Below are 27529 nucleotides of genomic sequence, written 5' to 3' on the forward strand. Positions count from 1 at the left end.
AAGGAAAAACAAGCTTTAAATGATAGATTAAACAAGATGGACTTGTTTGATGTTTGGTATTTATAGGACATTCCATCCCAAAAAAACAGAATACACATTTTTCTCAAGTGCTCATGGAACATTCTCCAGGATAGATCATATCTTGAGTCACAAATCAAGCCTTGGTAAATTTAAGAGAATTGAAATTGTATCAAGTATCTTTTCCGACAACAACGCTATGAGACTAGATATCAATTACAGGAAAAGATCTGTAAAAAACAAAACACATGGAAGCTAAACAATACACTGCTTAATTATGAAGTGATCACTGCAGAAATCAAAGAGGAAATCAAAAATTACCTAGAAACAAATGACAGTGGAGACATGATGACCCAAAAACCTATGGGATGCAGCAAAAGCAGTTCTAAGAGGGAAGTTCATAGCAATACAATCCTACCTTAAGAAACAGGAAACATCTCGAATAAACAACATAACCTTGCACCTAAAGCAATTAGATAAAGAAGAACAAAAACACCCCAAAGTTAGCAGAAGGAAAGAAATCATAAAGGTCAGATCAGAAATAAATGAAAAGGAAATGAAGGAAACGATAGCAAAGATCAATAAAACTAAAAGCTGGTTCTTTGAGAAGGTAAACAAAATTGATAAACCATTAGCCAGACTCATCAAGAAAAAAAGGGAGAAGACTGAAATCAATAGAATTAGAAATGAAAAAGGAGAAGTAACAACTGACATTGCAGAAATACAAAGGATCATGAGAGATTACTACAGGCAACTCTATGCCAATAAAATGGACAACCTGGAAGAAATGGACAAATTCTTAGAAATGCACAACCTGCCATGACTGAATCAGGAAGAAATAGAAAACATGAACAGACCAATCACAAGCACTGAAATTGAAACTGTGATTAAAAATTTTCCAACAAACAAAAGCCCAGGACCAGATGGCTTCACAGGCAAATTCTATCAAACATTTAGAGAAGAGCTAACACCTATCCTTCTCAAACTCTTCCAAAGTATAGCAGAGGGAGGAACACTCCCAAACTCATTCTACGAGACCGCCATCACCCTGACACCAAAACCAGACAAAGATGTCACAAAGAAAGAAAACTACAGGCCAATATACTGATGAACACAGATGCAAAAATCCTCCACAAAATACTAGCAAACAGAATCCAACAGCACATTAAAAGGATCCTACACCATGATCAAGTGGGGTTTATTACAGGAATGCAAGGATTCTTCAATATATGCAAATCAATCAATGTGATAAACAATATTAAGAAATTGAAGGAGAAAAACCATATGATCATCTCAATAGATGCAGAGAAAGCTTTCAAGAAAATTCAACACCCATTTATGATAAAAACCCTGCAGAAAGTAGGCATAGAGGGAACTTTCCTCAACATAATAAAGGCCATATATGACAAACCCACAGCCAACATCATCCTCAATGGTGAAAAACTGAAAGCATTCCCACTAAGATCAGGAACAAGGCAAGGTTGCCCACTCTCACCACTCTTATTCAACATAGTTTTGGAAGTTTTAGCCACAGCAATCAGAGAAGATAAGGAATCCAAATCAGAAAAGAAGAAGTAAAGCTGTCACTGTTTGCAGATGACATGATACTATACATAGAGAATCCTAAAGATGCTACCAGAAAACTACTAGAGCTAATCAATGAATTTGGTAAAGCAGCAGGATACAAAATTAATGCACAGAAATCTCTGTCATTCCTGTACACTAATGATGAAAAATCTGAAAGTGAAATCAAGAAAACACTCCCATTTACCATTGCAACAAAAAGAATAAAATATCTAGGAATAAACCTACCTAAGGAGACAAAAGACCTGTATGCAGAAAATTATAAGACACTGATGAAAGAAATTAAAGATGATACAAATAGATGGAGAGATATACCATGTTCCTGGATTGGAAGAATCAACATTGTGAAAATGACTCTACTACCCAAAGCAATCTACAGATTCAGTGCAATCCCTATCAAACTACCACTGGCATTTTTCACAGAACTGGAACAAAAAATTTCACAATTTGTATGGAAACACAAAGGACTCCGAATAGCTAAAGCAATCTTGAGAACGAAAAATGGAGCTGGAGGAATCAGGTTCCCTGACCTCAGACTATACTTCAAAGCTACAGTAATCAAGACATATAGTACTGGCACAAAAATAGAAAGATAGATCAATGGATCAGGATAGAAAGCCCAGAGATAAACCCAAACACGTATGGTCACCTTATCTTTGATAAAGGAGGCAGGAATGTACAGTGGAGAAAGGACAGCCTCTTCAATAGTGGTGCTGGGAAAACTGGACAGGTACATGTAAAAGTATGAGATTAGAACACTCCCTAACACCATAGACAAAAATAAGCTCAAAATGGATTAAAGACTTAAATGTAAGGCCAGAAACTATCAGACTCTTAGAGGAAAACATAGGCAGAACACTATGACATAATCACAGCAAGATCCTTTTTGACCCATCTCCTAGAGAAATGGAAATAAAAACAAAAATGAACAATGGGACCTAATGAAACTTAGAAGCTTTTGCACAGCAAAGGAAACCATAAACAAGACCAAAAGACAACCCTCAGAATGGGAGAAAATATTTGCAAATGAAGCAACTGACAAAGGATTAATCTCCAAAATTTACAGAAAATGCTTGCTGACCCCTGCCTGAATAATGGTGTCTTTTACATGTCCTTAATGAAGCAGCAGAAGTATAAACTAGTTACCTTATATGTACAGATAGTCAACTTCCTCTTCCTGGTTTCAGTATTTCTCTGCAGCAATGTATTACACATCTGGAAAACCTGCTGCATGACAGCATCTTGTCTCAGGTCATCGCGGCCCTTCAGAATAATCAAAACACAAATAACTAAGTGTAGTTCATTTTCTTTATTATAAAATTACACGAAGAGTCATCTGAGGACAGCCAAAGGGAACTTAGAAATCAATCCGAGGATTGTACTTCTCGTAATAATCTCTTAAATAATTAAGACCTAATACTATTCTTTCATTTAGAATAAGCTATACCACTGGGTAGGCAGACCAATTTAGAAATAAGAAGTTTCCCCCGCTTGCTGCTGCTTTTGTAATTAAAATAATTGGAATCCCTCCACTTGAGGGCACACTGTAAAATACAAGTGTAGAGGAGCACTATTGTTCCTCTACTACTTCCCAGCAAGGCCCAAAGAGCTTAAGAACAGAGTAAGGGAGGAATGCTGTTGTTTTCTGATACATTTAATAGCACTTAGCACAGTGCCAGACTCAGGATATTGAGGCAAGGGCCTTCAACTTGAAATATTCAAGAAAATAAGCTACACTCACCAAAAATTTTTTTTCCCATAACAAGCAGGTTGATTGTTAATCTCATCATGTCTGTACATGTTAAAAGTATTCTTTTACTTCAACCAACTATTATAATAAGGCTGGTCTTTCAGAGAGACAAAAAAATGAGGAAAAGCATTCTGCTTCTAGAAAACAATATATTTCTAGTTTATGTTTTCCTCACCTGTAATTATTCAGAATAAAAATAAAGACCCAGGGCTTCCCTGGTGGTGCAGTGATTGAGTCCGCCTGCCGATGCAGGGGACACGGGTTCGTGCCCCGGCCCGGGAGGATCCCACATGCCTCGGAGTGTCTGGGCCTGTGGGCCATGGCCACTGGGCCTGCGCGTCCGGAGCCTGTGCTCCACAATGGGAGGGGCTGCAGCGGTGAGAGGCCCGCGTACCGCAAAAAACAATAAAAAAAATAAAGACCCAAAGTAGGAAGAAAATATCAACTAAAGTTTTCTATTTGACTTTTTTCATTAACAACAAAAGGAAAATCTCACCTTGACAAGCTGTCTCCTTTCCTTGCCATCAGAACCCAAACAATCTATTATTTTTGGTAAATTTAAACCTCCTGCTAAACGAAATTCTGCTTTAAATGACTGTATAGTCACCAGATTTCCATATTCCCCTGTGGGGTCCACCTAATAAAATGTATAAATATGACAATAGCTCAGATACACAATTTGCATTTAAAGAAAAATGAATTATAAATGACAATTTTAATATTAAACAGGAATGAATGACAATGTGCTGTTGGTTAAGAACTGAAGTGGTAACTTTATAAATGAAAGAAAGAAGATCTGACATTGGAAAGGCTTTAAAAACTGACATAGATAAAATTTACCTCCCTAAACATCTCTTAATAAAAGTAGGGCATACAAAGTTAGAATAGTGTTACTGAAAAACTACTGAAAAACCCTGGTTCAGGTCTTGCCACTGACCTGTATATGTTAAGTCATCTGTATAAATAAAGTCATCTCCTCACAAAAACAAGGTAAATTTTAGAAAAATATGGAGAGGAGTTTTCTTGGTTGTAATTGCTAAATCTGGCATTTTCAGGAAATATTCAGCTAAATAATTTGCTGATAGGTTAATCCACATGATGAAGCTACATTGCAAATCAAACAACTACAGATATTAAACACTAAACTACAAACTCAAAGGAGAGATTTTACAATGTAGTTAAAATGATCATTTTCTAAACTGTAACCTTTATCATTACATATATCCCTGGCAACATCGTACTTCTAACAATAAAAGACCATCAGGACATAGCTCAAAGTGTCATGTATATTGTCGTCAATTTAATACCGTAATACATCACAGTCAATACATTCTAATGCATACAGAATTTTAAAAACCAGTATAAAACAATTAGGGACTTTCTTGCTCAGTTAAAACTTAATTTTGGCATAAACACATGAAATCTTTCCTTCTTCTGGCCAATAAAAACAAGTCTATAGACTTCTTCATAGGAAAGATGAAAGCCGTAAAAATGAAGGCAAAAGAAAAGAAAGCAGGAGAGGCCTTTATGTATTTTAAGTCTTGGGCAAAGGGAATCCAATAAAGAAAAAAAACTATAGGCTGAGGACTTCCCTGTGGTCCAGTGGCTAAGAATCCACCTTCCAATGCAGGTGATGTGGGTTCAATCCTTGATTGGGGAACTAAGATCCCACATGCCATGGGGCAACTAAGCCCGCACACTCTAGAGTCTGTGTGCCACAACTAGAGAGCCTGTGCACCGGGACTAGAGAGAAGCCCACACTCCACAATTAAGAGCCTGCGTGCCACAAGGAAAGATCCCACATGCCGCAACTAAGACCTGATGCAGCCAAATAAATAAATATTAAAAAGAAAAACAAAAAAACTATAGGTTGAAACAAGTGAAACTGCCAATATTTAACCAATTTTGACCGACAAAAAAAGGCTATTTCAAATGGTTTAACCTACTAAAGAGTAATTTAGCTTAATTAAAAAATCAGGGGCTTCCCTGGTGGCACAGTGGTTGAGGGTCTGCCTGCCAATGCAGGGGACACGGGTTCGAGCCCTGGTCTGGGAGGATCCCACGTGCCGCGGAGCAACTAGGCCCGTGAGCCACAATTACTGAGCTTGCACAGACATCTGGAGCCTGTGCTCCGCAACAAGAGAGGCCGCGATAGTGAGAGGTCCGCGCACCGCGATGAAGAGTGGCCCCCACTTGCCGCAACTAGAGAAAGCCCTCGCACAGAAACGAAGACCCAACACAGCCAAAAAATAAATTAATTAATTAATTAAAAAAATAATCAAAACAGTCAATGGTAGATTACCTTAATTTCCATAGTAGGAACAACAACATCTTCTAAATTTTTAAGTTTGATAATGGGCTGGTCTGCCGGAATACTTATGCCTTCTGTGTTTAAAATAAAGAGGTTTCAGTGACAACTGCAAATTGAGGAATAGTACTGAAGGTAAAGCAGGAGAATTCAGCAGGTACCATAAACCCAAACTGTGGCTAATCTGTGGTTCAGGCCCTGATTTAGAAATGAAGACCAAGGCTCAGGACACAATGCCACTCAGGGTCAGGGCATAACAATGGTTAACATGGCTTACAAATGAATTTGCAGGTTACCTGGCACTGGTAACTAGACCAGATTCACCTGAGGGGTCAAATTGAGCAACTTAAGGTAATTATATACAGTGTAAATAGCACATAATGTACTCCTGTCATATTACTATTAAATGTGACTAGAGGACATGACAATAGTCTTTGTTTGCTTAGAGAGGAACACTCTGAGAAGCCTCATTCTTATTTTAAAATAATAAGAATTTAAATGTGAAGATATGATTCTGAACAGAAAAAAGAATACAATTATTAAAGTATGGGGAGAGAGATACAAATAACCAAATATTATAGCAGCTTATAATTATTTAAATAGACACAGCAAGAAGAATAATGGAGAAAATGATAAGGTCTTCCCATTTTTAAATCCTAGAGTGCAGTCACCTATTATCAGTTCCACAAAAAGATATTAAGTAAAAAAGTGACTGGAGGGGTGTTGAAGCTATTATACAAAAAATAAGTTTTGAATCATGTGTAAGTTGCAATCATCAGGACTTTCACATCTATAATTAATGTGTGTGAGTTGAACAGATTTACATTATTAAGCTCTATAATTAATACATCCCTACAGAGAATAACACAGCAAGGCAACACTCATTCTTTCAAACTGCATACTTCTCTGAGTCTTCCACTGAGTGGCATCTAAATTTGCTAGTATAATGTAAGCATCACAAAGTGCCTCAACACTTCTGACCATCTGAGGTCTCCTGCTTCTCATAGTACGTATTATTTTGTTTGCAGCCTCGGTTCGATCCTATTAATAAAAACAAACAAAAAATATTACATAAGCAAATACCCAAGACTTAAACTTTTCAGAGTTATAATAACAAAAGGAAAAATAATTTATGCACAAAGCTAGACAATTGGAAGGACTATAATCCCTCAGAGACCAAGTCACCTTATTATGAATGAAATACATCAAAGATATAATAATCTCAAGAGTAAATGACTTGGGTGCCTTGTAAAATTTATTTTTTCTTTGCACATTGCTCTGAGGAAAAAAGGTAAAAATACTTTTGGTATTTCTTATGCTTTGAGAAATATTCAGGAATTTTCAACCAATTTTAGGTAGCATCACAATAACAAAGGATTTACAATCTGAATACTGTCAAGAACACACACTCCTAGAATTCCTGAGACTTAAGAAAGGAATATTTTGGGGAAAAATGAATATTACAATTGAAAAAGGTATGCATGTTCAATCCAGATACCTCATCAAGCTGAGAGCTTTGTTTAGGTGCATTTTTAGTTATTCTACTCCTTCTTGCTGCCTCTGGTTTGGTCAAAAATTCATCTTTGTTTGCATTTGCTAAAGCCAGTATAATAAACAAAGTATGATGAGGGTGATCCATTGAAATTCTAGAGATGAGCTGTCATAAAATTAAGAACTGTTAGTTTTATGGAAACCAAAAAAAAAGAAAATCCATAACCTTTTAAATTTTGCTTAACATTAACATATGTGTTACTGTACTAGATGCTGCCGTGGGTGGACTGTGTGAGTATGGGTATGTATGAGAGAGAGACAGAAGTACATGAGGAATAAGAAAGAGAAAGAAATTGAGTAACTTATGTGGAGCATGAGAGGAGACAAAAGGGAATCTTTATTCTTGCCCTTATATAGCATAATAAATATGAGTGACTAAACTTTTTTTGTATTGCCACTTCCTGTAGTGGAACAGTAGTATATAATAATATAAAAGAAAAGCAACTGTGGTTTGATTTTCAGGTTTACTTACATTATTGAGGACTTCATGAAATCCTAGGCCTCCCATCATCTTAGTCCCCATTCTAGCAGCCAATTGGTACATAAGAGGCAAAAATTTATATGATGGAATCTTCATTCCATCTCTCTACCATTAAAAAGAACACAAAATTAAAAAAACAATGCATTTCAAATAGTCTCACAACTAAGCAAATAAATTATTCTAAGGAAATGCTCCTCTACTAGTGTAATCATCTAGCAGATATTAAATAAAATTTCACTAATCACATATTTTTACTTATCATTTATCTTAAAGTCTAGATTGATTCACTGGTAAGTCATAATATTTGAACCTAAATCAAACTGTATTCATAACTGGAATACTTGGCACTGCTCATATTCCAGTGAATCCAAGGAGAACAAATGTGGATCTAAGGACTATTGTAATCTTGACTCCTGAGAAGTCAGTGTGAATAACAGGGAGTAACTATTTTTCCCTACATGCTAAAAGTAACAGGATTTAATGTACACTAGTAGCAGAGGTTGGTTGTATCATTCTCTTCAGCCAGAAGAACCATTTTACTTCTAAGCTTCAAACTGATTGCCAATATATACCTTGCCAACATAACTTTAATATTAGGTGTCATCAATAAAACCTAAGATTTTCTAAATAAAAATTTACAAAATACTGCCACTTTGTTTTCTTAAAATCTTTTTTTCCATTTACAAAAATAATTTACCGTAAAAAATCCCAGAAAAGAATTAAAGCAGGGGAAAAATACCCCACCTGTGACCACATCATTTTTAATTGCTTTCTAAATCTCCCAGTCTAGCATTCTGAGTACTTTCCTATGGTGATTGCAAAGATATAGGAAAAGACTGACCTAAATTCTCTCATAGCCACATAAACCTACATCATTAGAGCTAATTAAGTACCTATGTGTAGAGCCCTGAACCAAGTGCCAAGGATACAAAGTATACAAAATCCATGACATTGAGGGGCTTATGTCTAAACTTTTAAAGCACAGGCTAGAATATTGGGTTGAAAAAGAAAACTTGCCTTCATCATGCCATTGACTTCAGAAACACCAGAATTTTCAAGCCAGAGGGAACAAAGACGGAATATCCACGTATCATGCCCTTCTCCACTTAATAAGCAATTGATGTAATTTTCAACTGCCTTACATAAGAAACGTTTACGATCTTCTTTCAATGCATGGAGTGCACATTCATCCAACTCCAGCTCTCGCTGAACCTTTACTGTGTACCTTACATTGGATAATTAAAGCAAAACACAAAAGCCATCAAATTTTATAGAACTACAACATCATATAAGATATACAAAGTAAATGAAAAATCTGGTGTCCACCTTAGGAGAAAAAGCAAAATTCTAAGAATTATAAGGGGAACAAACTTAGTTTTGTCTTAAAGTAAGTTTGTGCAACTCAAAAGCTATCTTAGGCAACCAAAGACAAAGTGGACTCTATCCAAGGTATTTCGTTAATGTTATTCTCTACTTACACTAAAATATATAGACCAAAAGCAGGTTTGAATAAAGGATTTAATGACATCAAAATAGGTAACTCCTATTTAATTTCAACACCTATCTCTTCTTCAACTATGATACCAACAAACAAACTAAAAAAAGCAAAACAAGAAGCTAACATCAATATACTTTACAATTAGCGTAGAACCAGAGCATGAATTCTTATCTGGTTCTCTATACCTGTATATATACTGTATATCTGTATATCTTGTCACTTGTAGACCCCTAGTTACCTGTTGGTCTGAATTTTATGTTCCCTAAGAAGGCCAACTTCCTCTTTAGCTCTTTTCAGGAGAGCTTGCTTGTTTTCAAATTCTGACGATTTCATGTAGTTTTCAATTCTTTGGTACTGAGTATCTGAGAACCGTGCTAATGATAGAAATGCCTTCATTTTTCCATTTCTGAGCCCATCATTGCTTTCTCCATCATAATTTCCAGCAACTTCCACTGCCTTCAAGAAAAAACAATACATTTATATTATATTTACAGATACTAAATACATCTAAAGAATTATTCAGATCAAAGAAATATCCACACTAAAGTTTAATTTATATATATGTATATAAGCTAAATTATATGAAGTATGTATATAAGCTAAATTATATAAGCTAAATTATATAAATTATATGAAGTATAAGCTAAAGTATTTTCTCGACTTTGCAAAACAACTTTGACATGGCAGAAATAACCAAAATAGCTAATATTTGCAAAGAACAGTGCAAAAACAAAAAGCTCTATAAAATTAAAAAAAAATCATATTATGGGGGGCTTCCCTGGTGGCGCAGTGGTTGAGAGTCCGCCTGCCGATGCAGGGGGACACGGGTTTGTGCCCTGGTCCGGGAGATCCCACATGCCACGGAGCGGCTGGGCCCGTGAGCCATGGTCGCTGAGCCTGCGCGTCGGAGCCTGTGCTCCGCGACGGGAGAGGCCACAACAGTGAGAGGCCCGTGTACCGCAAAAAAAAAAAAAAAAAAAAAATCATATTATGCTTTTCATGTTCATTTATTTAGTGAAGTAGCTATTTCTAAAATTAGCTAAACTAAATAAGAGGGAGAAACAGGAAGGTCAAAAGCAGTAGTAGCACTGGAGTCCCAGTCCTACTTGTAGTGTTGGGCTACAAATGAATAATAAAGGTTGACTTGCATATTACTTAATCAGCTATTTTTACAAATAAGTAAGTGGAGAAATTATCAGAAACTTAGCTTAGAACCAGAGTAGTTTAAAGAGTAGCTGGTGATGGGGGTAAAGAGAAGACACATTTGGGCTTACTTTCCAAACATGCTCCTTCTTTTGTAACATTGTTTCATTCTGCCCTGAAGAGTATACAGAGCTACAACAGTAATAATATTTAGAAAAGTGAAGTCATACTTTTATTTGCATTTGAAATACATCTGATCCCAATAAAAAGATCAAATGTGTTCAAGCTAAACAACTCTCTTAAGGGCTGCTCAAAAATCTTACCTTTTCTAGATAGGTCTGCATGATGACTGCAGGATTTTCTAAGCAAGTTTCTGCTAACCAGGTGCCACAAACCCTCAGACATTCTGTGTATATTAGTTTTAGGTTGGGATCATTCTGTATATGAAAGCAAAATCTTAAAATGTAATTCATTATCATGACTATATAAAAGAATCTTCCACGTAGGGGGAAAAAAGCAGGTTAAAAATGTCTTTCCTCATTTGCTTTTACCTTACAACTATTTTAATAATTCCAAATATGTAGGTTTATAAAATAATCATTCTCTACTGTTTATTATTATTACTATTATCAGAGCAACTCACATTTATTGAGTACTTTCATATGCTAGGCATTTCTATGGGCTTTATGTATAGTAACTCATTTAATCCTTAAAAGAACTCTATGAAATAAGTACTATTGTTATCCTTAATTAGAAAACTACAACTGAGGTCAAAGAGAGTAGGTAACTCCCTGGAGTCCACATGGTTAAGCAATATTTAAACATCATATCATATGAGTTCCCAGGGCTTTGGTATAATGATGAATTCTCTAGTGATGGAGGATGTAATATAAGCTTCCATTATCCAAAAGTACAAAAAGTTGATATTCACCAAGTAGGTTTATGTCAGAGGGACATCTTTGTGTCCAAACCTTTAAAACAATTCATGATTCCTACAAATGCTGCTACTTTGCCCATCATATGCTGGAGATAGAGTTGAAGAAGCAACCAAGTTTACAATAACTAATATAGGTAATGTTAGATAAAATATTAGATGTTTTCAAGGTATTTGGATTAACAACCCAATTATTCCAACTTGCTTTCTTCTAAAAGTTTTGTTCTCTCATGCATTTCCTCTTCCATTTTTTTTGTCATTTCAAATTTATAGTATCTATTTCATCTTTGTTTCCCACATACTGTAGAAAGTTTAAAAAACTGAGGCTTATCACTGGGATAGATTAACTGACAACAAGATGGACTGATAGAAATGCTATAAATAGGAAAAATGAATACTTTCTAAACTTCTTTTACAAATATTAATTTTGAAGACTCCTTTTAACAATTTCTTGTTCATGGGTCAAAGCTTTAATAAAAGCTTTAATAAAATTGGTAATTACTTTAAATTTTATTTTAAATATTTTAATGCACAGTAATTTTTCTTATAACAGTAAAATACGAATTTGGCCAATAGAAAAAAAGTGAACCTCTGTACAACTGGCACCCAGCTTCTTGATCATTTGCTTGAGAATACTCAGGGCAAGACTCTGTTCCTTTTTTGCCCAGAATACTTGTGCTTCCTCCAGCTGCCACTCAGAGACTCCACAACTAGCTGAATTATATTGTTTAATTTGAAATATTGCCCTTTCAGGAAGCTGAAATGGAAATGACAAATAAGAATAAATACTTTTACTATTACTAATACTACCACTACTATTACTAATAAAAGCAGTTACTACCATTCACTGAGGACTTGACTATTTGCCAGGACTGTCTTAAGTGCATCTCTGATTGCCTTCCCCAGGCCCGATGTCGGCCTGTTTTTCTCTTTATATAAAGACATCTATCTAATTATGTGTGTTTATACACAGTATATAAAATTGCTGACTTGTTATAAATACAATGAGTAAGTTAGGTAGCTTCTCATTTTTTTAACCAGGCAATTGAGGTTTAGAGACGGTGAGTACCTTGTTCAAGGCTCAAACTCAGGTCTAATTCCAAAATGGGAAATCTTAAACAATTATGCTATACAATGTTTTAATAGCAATCTCTGTCTCTCAATGACATTTCTTTTTTACTTATGCTTCCTATTTTCTGGGTAATAAAAGGCAAGGTCAAGAGGTGAGATGACATAGTCTTAAATCTGATTACCTGAGTGTTCTTGAAAGTTCGGGCTAATACAGAGAGTTCTACAAGATGCTTGGTGAGAATATCCTTAAGACACTCTCTTTGTGAGTTTTCCATTTCCTTTTCCATCAAGATCTCCAAAATGACTGTGCGTAGAGCCATTATAGGCTCCTGAAAACTAAAATCACTGTCTTTGAGAAGCTGGGAATGTTTCCACCATTTAATGTATACTTCAGAGGGCTGCCTATCTGTTATTGATCTGAAAGCCGAATCACAGAATTCACGTAAGAGAAATGGAAAAAAAAAGACAAAAAACCCTGCTAATATGCAGGTTCTGAAACTTAAGATATAATAAACACAAAGGAATTTTTTTTTTTTTAATTGACAAATACAGGCAGTGGGCCGGATTTGGCCTGCGGGCTATAGTTTACCTACCCTTGACCTGGTCCAACATTTTCTCTCTTTTTTTTTAACATCTTTATTGGAGTATAATTGCTTTACAATGTTGTGTTAGTTTCTGCTTTATAACAAAGTGAATCAGCTACACATATACATATATCCCCATACCTCCTCCCTCTTACGTCTCCCTCCCATCCTCCCTATCCCGCCCCTCTAGGTGGTCACAAAGCACCCCTGGGGGGCAGGACACAAAGGAATTTTTGCAGTAACATGACTGGAACTTCTAAAATAATCCAAAATAAGGACCATAGTTTAGAAACCTACAATATGGTCAGACCTCTGAGGGTCAGTCAGCAGAGAACCCAACAGATGATGAACACTTAAAGATTTTTTCCTTTCTTTGTTTAAATTGAAGTATTGTTTATGTTAGTTTCAGGTATACAGCATAGTGATTTAATATTTTTATAGATGATACTTTCAAGATTTTCTTAAAAATACTCTTCAACCTCACAAAAAGCAACACTTCTAAACTAACATTCTTCTGAAATGAGAACACATTCATCAGGCCTGTCATTCAGAACATCTATACCTCTTGTCCAGCTCCAATGTTCCCTGTGGTAAAAAGGACAGTCAGCAAGGAAATGTAATAAACTCATTATCTACTGTGCCTGCCACGCACAGGGCATGACTCTATGCAAAATGGCAGCTGTTAAAGAAAGAACAATCCAATGAAGGAAATGCTGGCACCTGGTAAAGGTTTCATATACCAATACTATTTATTAAAGGAAGAGAAAACTCATATTGTACAATTAGTTTATATGAACAGAGTGCTTCCCAGATGTTCAAACTAAGCAATACTGTCCAATCCTTTAGGCCTACTATATGAAGAGAAATTAAGATGAATCAAGGAGACTAAGATGATAAGGTGATGACTAGGAAATGAAAGCTCTTTTAGTTGCTTGATAAAGAAGGAAACAGTAACACAAATTCACAGGAACCAAAACTTTACTTCCTCCCAAAATGATCCTAGAGCAGCAGGTCTCAAATTTTCTAATCTCAGGAATGCTTTACACTCTTACAAATTATTGAAGACCCCCAAAGAGCTTTTGTTTATTGGATTATACCTATTAATATTTACCTTATTAGAAACTAAAACTGAGAAAAATCTAACATGTATTAATTTATTTTAAAATAACAATAGTAAATCCACTATGTATCATATATCATAAATAACATTTTTTATAAAAAAATAACTATCCTTCCCAAAACAAAACAAATTTAGTGAGAAGAGCACTGTTTCACATTTATGTAAACCTCTTTGATGTCTGGCTTAATGGAGACAGTTGAATTCTCATCTTTGCTTCTGCATTTGGTTTGCTGTGCTATGATGTTTGGCTGAAGTATATGAAGAAAATCTAGCTTCATACAGATACATAGTTGGAAAAGGGAGGAGTATTTTCAGTCTTCAGATAATTGTGGCTATTCTCTGATACCTCACCAAAACTTCACTATACCTCATGAGAGAATGAGAGCAAAAACACCAGATAACATTTTGTAAGAACAGTTTTGATTTCATGAACTCCTGAATGGATCTTGGGAAAACCAGGATCTCTACACCACACTTTGCGAACTGCTGTCCTAGAGCATAGGTATTTGGTACCAGATCATCAAACTTTCCCTTTCTTCCTTATAACTCCCTAGCAGAGAAAGATCCAGGAACACTGGAAAGTGAGATCACTTCCTTTTCACCATTATAAGAGGCAATCTCCCCTAAACACTCCATATTCATTAACACTGACTGCTTACTAAGAATTGGTCACCAAGAAAAAGCACTAGGGATACAAAGGATTCAAGAATAAATAAGCCCTATTTTTAGGGAGCTTCTAGTACAGCATGGCAGAGTATACATAAAATGACACTAATGCAATGTGATACTAAAACAGAATGGAGTATAATGTGCTATGGTAAAATGTGCTATGGTAAAATGGAGTATAATGTGCTATGGTAAAAAACATGAGGAAACAATTTCATCTAGGGTTGAACAGGGAGAAAGTTGTAAAGAGAAAAACATAATAAGTTAAATGTTAAAAACCTGAATTTTTACAATGAATATTTTTGAAAATGTTTATTTTAACAAGATCACAGTTCATTAGGTTAATTTACTTATATCTTGATAAAAGATATTGAAATAAACCTATGGCTGATCTCTATACAGTTTTTATTTTTTAAAGTCCCTATAACAGAAAGGTTATACTTTGGAATACACAGTCATTTCAATCACATACCTTGAGAAAAGCTCCCCAATGTTTTCAAGCTCTCCGATGGCCTGCAATCTGCTAAGTGTAGGGTAGAGGGAATACACAGACTCAAGACTGCCCTTACACAACTCTTCCACTTCTTTAACTCTAGTGGCAGAAAAGACAAGACACTTAAAAACTAAGAAGAGGTTTGCAGGAAGATAAAAGTTGGCTTCCCATTATAGGCCTTGGTGTGGATCTAATAATACTAACACTCACAAGCACAAGCATAAGGTAGTGGAAACAAAGTAAGCCTTGGAATCGTACAGACCTAACCTAAATCCCAGTTTTGCCAGTAATAGCTGAATAACTTTGGGCACATTACTGGATTCCTCTGAACCCAGTTTTTTCACTTCCAGTTGAAAATTAAAGAATACATACGGAAAAAGCCTAACAAAGTGGCCACCACATGATAAGCACTTAAATGGTAGCAAGTATTACTTCTGTAATAAAGTACAGGATTTATTAGATCACAAATACTGTTAAACAAAAAATGTGTTACATTTGTTTAGCCTGCTAGAGTTAAGTTCTTTGTTGTGCATTATCTCATTTGTACTTCATAACAAGCCTTTAAGAATTGACCATTAGTCACCATTTTATAAAAAGGATACTAAACGTTAAAAGAGGTAAATGCCACATAACTACTAGAGGAGCAAAGATTAAAATTCTCAGTACACTGGTCCCGGAAGAAAACAAAGGAATGGGAAACAAGACCTTCTTCAGTGTTCTGCGTAAATAATTGATCAGGGCTCCCAAAGGGAATTTTATTTTTAAAGGTAGAATATATTTGTACCACATAAGCAAAGAAAAAGTTATTACATAAGAAAAAAATAACAATACTTTATGTAAGTACCTAACATATGAGCATGCTCTTACATTTAAAACAAAAACTTAAAACGTAACATTGGTTATATATATATAAACATTTGTGTGTATATATATGTGTACATATACATATCAAGTGTGTATTAAAGACTTCTTTTGTACAAAATTTAAAATATGAAGTACAGAACACAATTATTAAGACAAGAATACTCATAATTCTTATGAAAACATGCTTGCAAAAGATAAAATTCATCTGAGCACTCATTTCTCAGATATGTAAAAGCTACGAAATTCTTAATTGTTGAATATTTCCTCCCACTTTTGCACTACTTTGAGTTTCAACACTGACTAGTATGAATTATTAATTACACAAGGGAATTTTTTTAAAGAAGGAAAAGGGAATGACAAGGAAACAACCTGACCACAGCCACCAGGTCTTACTCCTTCACCAGTGCAAATCCTTGTGTTGAAATTATTCTTCAAGTTTTCAGAAAAGAAGCCATGACATTAAATATTAAAATACAGTAACTCTTTCTTTTTATAATACCTGGCATATTTGAGACTTTCATAAAAAGTGGAGAATTCCCCATCTCTTAGAGACTGCAGAGCATTATACAATGATTCATGGTAACTGGTTCCTTCTATTCCTTTGCTGTGAAATAATTTTAAAAATAAAAGAAAAAGACATTTAGAAACAGAGACTCCTAAGATATGTATGCATAAACAGCTTCACCAAAAGGCAAAATTTTAAACTAAAATTAAGATATCTCCATTTTAAAAAATGCATTTCTAGAAAACTTGGTAAGAATTACAAAGAATTTTGTGGATCATTTAAATTCTTCAAGCAGAAAAAAGTGAATTTCTCAGATATTTTTCCTGGCTCTAAACATGTTATATTCTCATTTATTTATTTGATGAACACCTACTACGTGCCTGGCACTAGTCACCAGGTTCTAGATGCAGGGAATCCATTAGTGGACAAGTCAGATCAGGTCCCCATTCTCATGGAGTTTATGTTCTGGTTTGCAGATGGACAATAAATAAGAAAAATACCACACAGTGACAAAGGACATGCAGGAAAGTAAAATAGGGTAACAAAACAGAATGACTGGGTGGCTATTTTAGAATGGACAGTCAGAAAAGATGTATCTGAATATGTCACATTATTAAACTACAGTCTGAACGACAAGTAGCCACCTTCATGGTAACAGGGGAAAAAGAAGATATAAAAACAGCCTGGCTTGATGGAAAAAAACATGGGAGAAGTGCTATGTGGCTGAAATATAGTATGCAAGGGGAAAAACAGAATATGGAGATTCACAGAGACAAGTAGGAATCAGCTCACAGAGTAAAATGTTTTTAAAATATGAGTGCATATCTCTAATTTTACAGTAATCTAACAGTTTGAAATCTGAAAGACATTCTAATTAATGAAATTTTTTTCTATGAAAGTGATTAAACATACAATTAATATGATTTAATTTTTTTGTTTATATCATCAAAAGACTTTTACATAAATACACAATCTTTTATTAGATTAGGTGTTTGGCTTTTCATTCAGAACACATGGTGATGGTATATGTAGGTTATAAACGTTTTCTTCCCGTGCTAGTGATTTAGCAGTGTTTTTTTTAATAAAAGAAAATATTTCACAAATAAAGATAAACAGTCTTTCGTGTACCATCCAGCCAATAAAAGTGCCATCTAACTAAATAAAATGTTTGCAGCAGGAAGTGAGAAGGGAAATGCCTATATTTCTCTTTGGATTTATAAACAATAAGTGAATAAGATTCTCATGAGAAAATAATTTTTATATTTCTATTTTCAAAAATATCTTGAGGGTGAAGGTGCCCTAATATAAGAAGAGAGTGAAATTCAGCCTTACGTACACTTACTGCATACTGCTGTATTATTTAAGCATTTAGCTTACAGCATCTACAAAACATGAAAACATAACACCTGCTACATTCATAGAGCAAGATAAAAACAGTTCATTATTCATAGCTAGAGAAATGGCAATTAAAAATGTCTGAATTCTCCTTACTTGACAGAAATGCAGTGGTCCCACTGCATATTCCTCCATGCTACTTGGTAATGAAGTTCCTGTAGTTCAGCACACCACTCTTTATTTTCATGATCTAATCCCCTTAAATAGACGGAAAGGATATGGCAGAGTCCCAAATTCTGCAAGGCCTGTGCAGGAGTTAAAAATAAAAAATAACAGAATACTAGAGATACAAAAAACAGCAAACATAAAAAGTAACTTTCGGGCTTCCCTGGTGGCACAGCAGTTGAGAGTCTGCCTGCTAGTGCAGGGGACATGGGTTTGAGCCCTGGTCTGGGAGGATCCCACATGCCGCGGAGCAACTGGGCCCGTGAGCCACAACTACTGAGCCTGCGCGTCTGGAGCCTGTGCTCCGCAACAAGAGAGGCCGCGATAGTGAGAGGCCCGCACACCGCGATGAAGAGTGGCCCCTGCTTGCCACAACTGGAGAAAGCCCTCGCACAGAAACGAAGACCCAACACAGCAAAAAATTAAAAATAAACTCCTACCCCCAACATCTTGTTTAAAAAAAAAAAAAAAGGTAACTTTCACAATTTTAGTAGTTCACAACATCACTTAAAATGCCAACCTAAAACACAGATAGAGCTCAAAGGGTTCTGATATTGGATAAAAGAGTGGCTAAGGAATATTAGCCAGTAACAGAAATGACAACTCCTGGGACAAACTCTAGTGCAAGCTATGAGAAATAGTTTACATGAGGTTTTCCATACAAAGGACTTAATTCACTACCGGGCACATTGTACACAGTCAAGAAATGTCTTCTACTGTTAGCTAAGAAGATTATGACCAACAAATCTACACTATCTTTCAGGTCAGTGACTTTTCCAATTTACCTGTGTATCCCTCTGAGTTTTAATCCCAGTGCCTGAAAAAGAACCTTCAGTCTTACCTCTACAGTTTATCTGGCTGTGTAAATATTCCACTGACATACTGAAATAATCTGAGCACTACACTAGTAGTGCTTTACCAAAGCAGAAAAAAAAGTACCTGGATTATTCCTGCCTGGCGAGTTGAGGAGGAGATTGCTGTCTCAAGGTCATATGTTACTAGGGCTTTCCCCCACATTGCTTCATGTTCATATGTTCGCAGTCTATAAGAAAAGAGTTTTTAAATCCTTTTGAGTTTTACATACATGTGACTTCTTTCATAACAGAATGACTATAGCATTAGCTATAAAAAAGCAATTTACCTAGTAAGGGGTTGTAATATTTTCCCTCCACCACAACCATAAAGACTATCTGGCTCTCCTATACTTCTGTAGATTTCTAAGAGCAGATCCTAAAAACATGGAAACAACAAAAATTGGAGGGGAAAACTATCAGTTTATGAATTCAGCAAATTTGAAATTATATCATTACCATCATGTAACTCCCAACTCTACATGTTATGTTATAAAAGTAAAATATAATGATATTTAAATATATACTAAAGATACTGATCAGCAACACAACAAACTGATCCCAGACAACAGAATGACTATGGACTACCTGACAAGAACTGCTCACGATTTAGTGAATTAGATAAGAAATAAATCCCAACCTAACAGGCTTCTAACACATGCAAAAATAATCATAAAAACAAAAGCAAAAAAAAAAGCAAACAATCCCTTCAACAGCTAAAACTGACATGGGAAAACGAAGTCCTGCAAAGTCTGACTCTTGAAAACTGAGTTTGGTAAAAATACAAGCTGTAAAGGTTTTCTTTGAGAGAAAATTCAAAGTTGCACTATGTTATAATTGGTAAAATGTGATATGGATAAAGAATTGGTTTGATGACTCAAAACTCTGTTATAAAATTTACTCAGGAAAGAATTGATTCCGCTTAAAATAATCTCAGTAAAATAAAAATGAAAATAGCAAACAAAACAGAAAGAAAAAAAGGAAAAAGAAAACAAAAATCAGAAAAGAAAACAGAAAATTAGAAACTGCATTGCAGAGAAAATTGATCAAGCAATTTAATTATCTTAATGGTACTTGCTCCAGGAAATACTTTCTAAACACAAATTGATATTGGCATAATTCTATTATTCTAATCAAACTGTTTCTATTCATAAACGTGAAACCAAGCCCTCAGTATTGGAACATTCAGTTCAGAAGCCTAGCACAGTGCCTGAAGCACAAGAGATACTCCAGAAACTCAGAAAAGAGGCTAAGACTATAAAGAAGCAAAAAAAGGAAAGAGAAAAATCAGGAGCATGGTATCAAAAAGGTAGATAGAACATATTTCAAGTAAGGCATGGTTGATGGTGTTAAGTGTTGATGAAACATTAAGGAAGAAGTTGAATGAAAGGTGACCGCTAGACTTAGTAACATGAAGTTTATGAGTGACATTAGCAAGTGCTATTCAGTGGAGAGAGTAAAAGGAAGGAAATGGAGACAGGAAATACAGAAAACTTTTTCACAAGGTTTGGCTGTGATGGAAAGGGAGAAAAAAACGATGTCACCTTTAAGAGAACATAGGGAAAAGGGAAATGATTTTGTATCCGTTTGAAGGAGAATGTTTTTAATAAGTTTGAAAATTTGAATATGTTGAGGAGCACGGCACAATAAAAAAAAATGTTCCTGAGAAAGAGTTGATGAAAAAGCACAGAAAGAAGGACAGAAGGAGAAACTTTCTCTGCTTTTACAAGAGGAAAGATTACAATGGCAGCAGATGCAGGGAGATTTCTATGTTTGACAGTGGGATGTGGTGGGACTTCCTATAATGTCCCCTATTTTTTCCAAGAAGTAGGAGGAGAGATAAACAAAAGACAGAGAAGAGAACATCAGAGGTTTAAGCAAACTGAAGAAGATGAAACTCATTTTAGAGGAATTAGGTGACCAAAGAAGTTCAGTAAGAATGGGTCAATTTAAGAGTAAACATTAAAAAATTTACAGAAGCAGCAATCTGCCCTGAGATGTGACATACAATAAATAAGTAAACAAATAAAAATATAATTATAAATGTTAAGTGCTACAAAGAAAATGAACAGAGTACTGTAGGAGAAAATACATGGTATAAATTCACCCTATTAGATAGGTGGTTTTACTTCCATTTTTCAGATAAAGGAATTCAAGGTTGGAAAGGTTAAGTAATTTGTGCAAGATTACACAACTAAGTGGTTGAGTCAGGGTTGTAACTCCAGTTTGTCTACTCCAAGGCCTAAGCCTCAAACCATGAATTTATGTATATGACAGTCCAAAAAGGTAACTTCAGTTTGAAAATCAAATGACAAATCAAATCTATACAGTCTCTATAACAAAATAATAGTCCAAAGTATAAAACAAATATTATCACTTATAATAAGGTCAAAAATACTTACCTGTAAACTTATTCCAGTTTCTTCCTTACTTTTTTCACTCAAACTGGAAATAGTTGTACTCTGGCTTCCTTCTTCAAACGTAAGACTTCTGTTTGTCACAAGAGCACCTCTTTTAATGGGAATATACTATTTTGAAGCTTGCTAATACATATACCATACACTTTGACAGAAAAAACTAACAAAGATTACAAATAAAATATAATGAACCATTTATATTTAAAAACAATACCAGTTAGGCCTAGAATAGAAAAAGAATTTGTTAGTATTAATTCTTTGAATGAGAATTACATTTTAATGACAGTCTCGTTTATGGGAAGGCTATTTGCCAAAATATGCTTATTTACAGAGCTTAAAAATAGAGCAGAAGCCCCTGAATTCAATTCCTAAATGTTCTGTCAGTGGTTTTACCTGAAGTTTAACCTCATTAATAAACACAGGCACACAAATTAAGACCATACTTGAGACACCACTTAACACTTGATAATTTGGCAAAAATTAAGAAGTCTGATAATATTAAGTGTTAAAAAGGAAGTGGATCAGTAACAACCAAGGTAATAAAACTAGTAAGTGATAGTCAGAATTAGAATTCAGATTTCTCTACTCCAAGGCCTCAGCTTTACGTATGCATATGATACTCAGTCCTATAAATAATTTCAATTCTAAAACCATGCCAGCTATACAGTGTTTATGACAATAATAATCCAATGTATAAAATAAATACTATCATAAGTGATGTTATCTCTATTATTTACCTATACTTATTTCAGTTTCTTCTTTACTTTTTTTACTCAAACTAGAAATAGTGGTAGTTTGAATCCCTTCTTCAAATGTGAAGCTTCCTACTGAGCCACTTCTTCGTGAACTACATTTCTGAGTTGGTATAACCACTTTAAAAACCAATTTGGCACTATCTTATAAGACTGAAAATTTGTGTACCCTGCAACCCAATAATTCTACACCTATCATTAACAGGGGAATGGTTAAATGAATTGTGGCATATTCTCCCACTGGTATATTATGTGGCAGTGACAAATTAATGAACCACAGCAACACACAACATAGACAAATCTTACCAAAAAACTGAGGGAAAAAAACAAGTTGTAGGAAAGCACACATATAACTTCTTAGGAAGCTCAAAAATAAGGAAACTAAACTATATTTATGGGTTTCTACTCACATGAAAACAGTATCATCCAAACAAATGAGCAACACAAAACATGAGATAACATTTACTTCTTGGAGGAGCACAGAGTGGTGGGATAGAGGAGACCCACTGACAAAATGGCACTGACAACATTCTATTTTGCTTTATAACCTTTATATGTAAATATTACATATATTTTCCTTATTGGTAAGTTATGCAGAAAAAAGTTTTTAGAGGAAAAACTTGGAAAGTAGGAACAACAGTATTAGAGTCTATGATTTCGAGTCTAGAGCTATAATTCATCTAGGCAAAAAACAGAGTTGCCAGAACTTCTGTCAGGCATTGCCTTAGGTATTAGGAATACTAAAATGACTGAGGTGTGAACTACGACCAGTTGTCTAAATCCTGTTTGAAGGAGTTTTGACTTCTTTCTAAAAAAAATTATGGATACTAACTTTGAAGGCTCATACTTTCTCAGGAGCAAGTTAACAAATAAAACTCTGTATGTATTCCTGAATACCTAGTATAAGGCATTTTGCTATTAACTAACTCGAATAGAAAACCTAAGAGAGCAATTCAGTTTTCTGACCTGACAGTGTTTGTAAACTGTTGATCTGTATTTTGCTTTTATACTTTTCCTGATCACTTTAGATTTATAAAAGTCTCAGTTCACCTGAGTCACTGAAGAAAATTAGCATTCCCTGCCCTCTCTATACACCTTATGTCTGTTTGCCCTCCCCTTCCCATCAGGCATCTGAAAACAAAAAAAATCAAAATCAGACTGTCAAAGCAAACAGCAAGCCCCATTTGTCAAGCACTTTCCCCCTAAAGTTAACAAAAATAAAATCCAGGCACTCCTGCTTGTTAAACAAGCAATTTTGCAAAAATGTGCCACATTCTATATCATCACCTATCCTCAAATTAAAAGATGTTTTATTTATACTCAAATAAGAGCTCAGTTATTCACTCCTGATTAGTAAAAAATATTATTCTATGGAACCAAGATACCGAGGCACATTCAGATTAAAACTATTACTCCTAAGTACGCAGGACTTTTGCCAAATTTTTAAGATCAAGAGTAGGCAAAAATCAATTTCTTACTCATTTCATACTTAAAGGACAACATATCAAATACTTGTCTTTGTACAAAGTCTAAGTGATCACAAACATATCACTTATACATTATACAAATGATCTACATATTGTAGATTTTTAATTGTTTTCAATTGAAAAGTAGAAATTAAAACAAACCAGAGAGGTAAGAAATCAGTCCAAGCCTACTAAGTTAATTATATTTGAACTAGGCTCTGAATTCCGGTTCCCGGTTTTTCACAGTCCAAAAACCATACTGCTTCTAGCTTAATGACAATCCAAAGTAGAAATTATAAGTAGCAAGCATAAGAAATGCATCAATATAACACCTCTTTGCTAATTTTGTAATATGAGTGATTTTGTGGTTGAAAAGTGAGGATAACTATAAAAATAAACACTAAGCTATTTGAAATAAAGACTTGAGGAGGGCAGTTGGGACAATAAACTGTATATTTTTTACTCTTCGACTTTCCTGGCTATTTTTTGCTTTTCCCTATTATGTAAGATACTTGTTAGACTTTTATGAAAGTTCTAACTCAGAGGAAAAGCAAATTAAAGTAGTAGATATACGGGTAGATAAAATAATGAAAGTGATTTAGTCACAGAAAGCAATCAGTTACATTACTTCTAGTCAATAAGTAAAATGGATCTTCAATAAACTAAGGGAATGGTGGTAAACAATTTAATTGAAGTTAGAGAACCACTCAACCATTTGAAAAATAATTATTGATCACATATTAAGTTCCCAATGCTAGTTACTATGGGGAATACAGAGGAAAATAAGGATGATCTCTGTCCCCCAGGAGCTTGCTATGTGTATAATTTTTATAATTCTTAAGTAATAAACATCTCTATTTCAGAGGAGAATTGCTTATTTCTTTAAAAAATTTTTATTATCATTTCTCTTTAAAAGGTAGACAACGTCTATCTAAAATATCTTTTAAATGGGAGTGGCAGTAAAACAAATGTTTAATATATACCTTTAATGAAACAATGTCAACACCAATTTTCCAAACAAAAACTTCCAAATTCCATTACCTTTTCTCTTGATCATCCATATTCTTCTTATCTGCGTAGATTTCTGCATAGAGCAATGCTGTAAAATGAGCAGCACAAGACTGAGCTACCTTGGCAACCTCTAGATAATTCAATTCCAGCCAGAAAGCATCATCAAAAACTGTTCCTGAAGAAGGCCTAAAGAAAAAAATTTAAATATCTAGTCATGTCCATTTCTTTAACTTAAATGCCAAAAGAAAAGTATGTTGGTATAGAATCCAATGGTAGCAAATGCTAGTTAAAAAGAAAATGACATTTAAATAACCAAAAACAACATACCCCCAATATATAACTATGAACATCTAACATAACATAGCTGAAGATCTCTGTCACTCTTTTTGAATCACACACCTCTTAGAAAGTCTGATGAAAGCTATGAACCATCATCCCATACAAATTTGGGGTTCATATACGCCCTCCACTGAGGGATCCATCGACCACAGGCTAAGAATAGGCTATACAGAATAACTAATAACACATATACGAGTGTTTTTAAATGGCCAATTCAATGAAAATATTGTTTCTTCTAAGATACATTTACATGTCTTTCCTATTGCAGTTAATTTTCTTCTTAGTTGCCTAGGATGAGGTTATTTTAAAAAAATCTTCCACTGTGATAACAATAGGCCATAACTGGAAGGGACCGTGATATTATCTTTTTCAAAACAAACATTATAGAGATGTGACATGGTAGTGGTTAAGAGCACTGGTATTAGCGTAGGATACTCTAGCTAGGTTCAAATCCAGCTGGTTCACCTACTACAAGCCGTATGAATTTTGGCAACTTAACTTCTTAAGGCTCAATTTCTTCATTTGTAAAACGCAGAAATATATATACCTCAGAGAATAGTTTTAATGAGTAAATAATGCTTACAAAGCTGGTGAATAAAGTGCCTATCACATAGCCAAGACTTAATTGTAGCTGTTCTGAGAAACGTGAACCTGAACTCAGGTCCTTACCCTTTATTCTATGTCCCAGTCATATTCTCTCAAGGAATCTTCCTCAAAGTCGTATTTGGAATAAAAACTTAATGTTGAGAAACGTTATCTTCTCCAAGGCCAACTAATGTCAATACCATTCTAACTCAATGATAAATAAAAAATGAATGATTCAGAAACTGCCTCCCAACACTGAGAAAAGACATGTTTCCAGCTATAGTTAAAGCTTCTTATGGGCTTTCTCACAAGAGGATTCAATACAAAACAATATGGTGAATCAGTAACTTTCTAACCAGAAACACAAACCCTGAAAGGTCTAACACTTCTTATTCTAAGAGTGGGATGGAAAGGAATGAGGGGGATATAGAGGAATTAATTTTTAAGATGTAAATGCATTTAGGTTAAACAATTTTTCAGTTTTCCCCTACCATTCCCTCCCATTTTTATCAACCACTGCCACTACCACCAAACAAACTAATGAGACATCAATGACTACCTATTACATTATTTAGACCTACTACATTATTTCTTCAGAGTTCTGGTCAACTCTGGAGCAGTACAGATCAGTCAGACCATCCTCTCTAGAAATTCCTGCACTCACTGTTAAAAATCTCAAGAGAAATAATAGGAACAAAAATACTGTATTATAAAGCAATCAAGAAAATAAACACTGCTATAGCACAGCATCACTATACAGAACCACAGATTTTGAAGACCATGGTACACAGTAAAGAAACTTATGTTTCATAATAAAGATACATGCAGGAGGTTTTACATAACTCTAGCTACTTCTGAGACAAAATGTAAAGAGAAACGTTAAAAGAGGAGTAATGCAACTAAAAGTAACCTGGAAAATCACTTACTCCTTTCCTTCACTGTAAATGAAATAAACTAAAGCCCCCAAAGAGTGAATGATTTAGCAAAGATAACACTGTTACTATTACAGTTGGGGGTCAGAGTTCCTATAGTATTCAATATCTTGTAATTTATTTTGTAATAACCCATAATGGAAAATAATCTGAAAAAAACACATGTATATAACTGAATCACTTTGCTGAACACCTGAAACTAACACAATATTGTAAATCAACTATACTTCCATGAAAAAGAAAAAGAATTCAGAGTTCCTGACATTGATTTCACCAAAGTGCCACCCTAAATATGGATTATTACAAGGAGATATAAGCATCACACATATTAAATACAGCAACTTGCAGTAGCATTACCTCAAAGAATCATGTTAAAATTCAGCCAGCAATAACAAGTTACACTTCTAAATCCCCAACTCAAGAATCAATAGTTACATTACCTCTTTTGTCTCCTCATGTAGTCCACAACAGCAAGCATTGTTCTTTGTGATTTTTTATCCAAATGGCATCGGAAAAAGTGCTCTGACTCTGACAAACAAAGATTATGTCCTCTTAGTCCCAGGCAGACTTGCTTAAGCACTTTCTCCCTTTTATTTGTGTATCTGTCTTCCTCTACACTATAAGGTTCTAGCACAAAATTGGTTTTCAATAAATGGAATTTAATGGCATTTCTTTTTCTTTTAAAAGAAACTACTGAGCTTAAAAAAACTGAGAATTTAATAGTAATTTATATTTTATTTCTGAAGAGGACTAATTCATTGATTCAAAAACTATTTACCTAGGATTTTTCAGTGTACTAGGGGCTCAATATACAACCATATAACAAAGACTATTTGTGACCACACAGAACTCACCAACTAGCCTAAGAAACTTTTTTTTTTTTTTTTTTTGCGGTACACGGGCCCCTCACTGTGCGGCCTCTCCCGTTGCGGAGCACAGGCTCCGGATGCTGTTAGCCAATAAAAAGGAACATACATAAATAATAAAACAGAGCAAAGTAAAGTTTAAATGGCAACACGGTCATGTCATATAAAGGCTGTGGTAGT

At 34.7% G+C, this 27529-nt stretch overlaps 1 protein-coding gene across 2 annotated transcripts in view; it reads right to left on the reverse strand.

Moving 5' to 3' along the window:
• Positions 1-27529, reverse strand: part of ATM (ATM serine/threonine kinase) — a 133385-nt gene that overhangs the window by 24038 nt on the left and 81818 nt on the right. The window contains exons 37-55 of one of the 2 annotated variants that reach the window (XM_065882336.1): positions 26924-27011; positions 24658-24813; positions 21384-21468; positions 19272-19360; positions 19070-19172; positions 18062-18210; positions 16565-16669; positions 15181-15300; positions 12521-12755; positions 11857-12024; positions 10657-10770; positions 9429-9646; positions 8710-8917; positions 7684-7797; positions 7159-7317; positions 6563-6701; positions 5655-5737; positions 3849-3989; positions 2749-2865 (exon numbers count right to left, since the gene is read on the reverse strand). In XM_065882336.1, coding sequence (XP_065738408.1) covers positions 2749-2865; positions 3849-3989; positions 5655-5737; positions 6563-6701; positions 7159-7317; positions 7684-7797; positions 8710-8917; positions 9429-9646; positions 10657-10770; positions 11857-12024; positions 12521-12755; positions 15181-15300; positions 16565-16669; positions 18062-18210; positions 19070-19172; positions 19272-19360; positions 21384-21468; positions 24658-24813; positions 26924-27011 — 2591 coding nt within the window. Of the gene's footprint in view, positions 1-2748; positions 2866-3848; positions 3990-5654; positions 5738-6562; positions 6702-7158; positions 7318-7683; positions 7798-8709; positions 8918-9428; positions 9647-10656; positions 10771-11856; positions 12025-12520; positions 12756-15180; positions 15301-16564; positions 16670-18061; positions 18211-19069; positions 19173-19271; positions 19361-21383; positions 21472-24657; positions 24814-26923; positions 27012-27529 lie in introns of both variants that reach the window. The other variant, XM_065882335.1, reaches the window with a different exon arrangement.

This window comes from Phocoena phocoena, chromosome 8 (genome assembly GCF_963924675.1).
Source record: "Phocoena phocoena chromosome 8, mPhoPho1.1, whole genome shotgun sequence".
Lineage (NCBI taxonomy): Eukaryota > Metazoa > Chordata > Mammalia > Artiodactyla > Phocoenidae > Phocoena > Phocoena phocoena.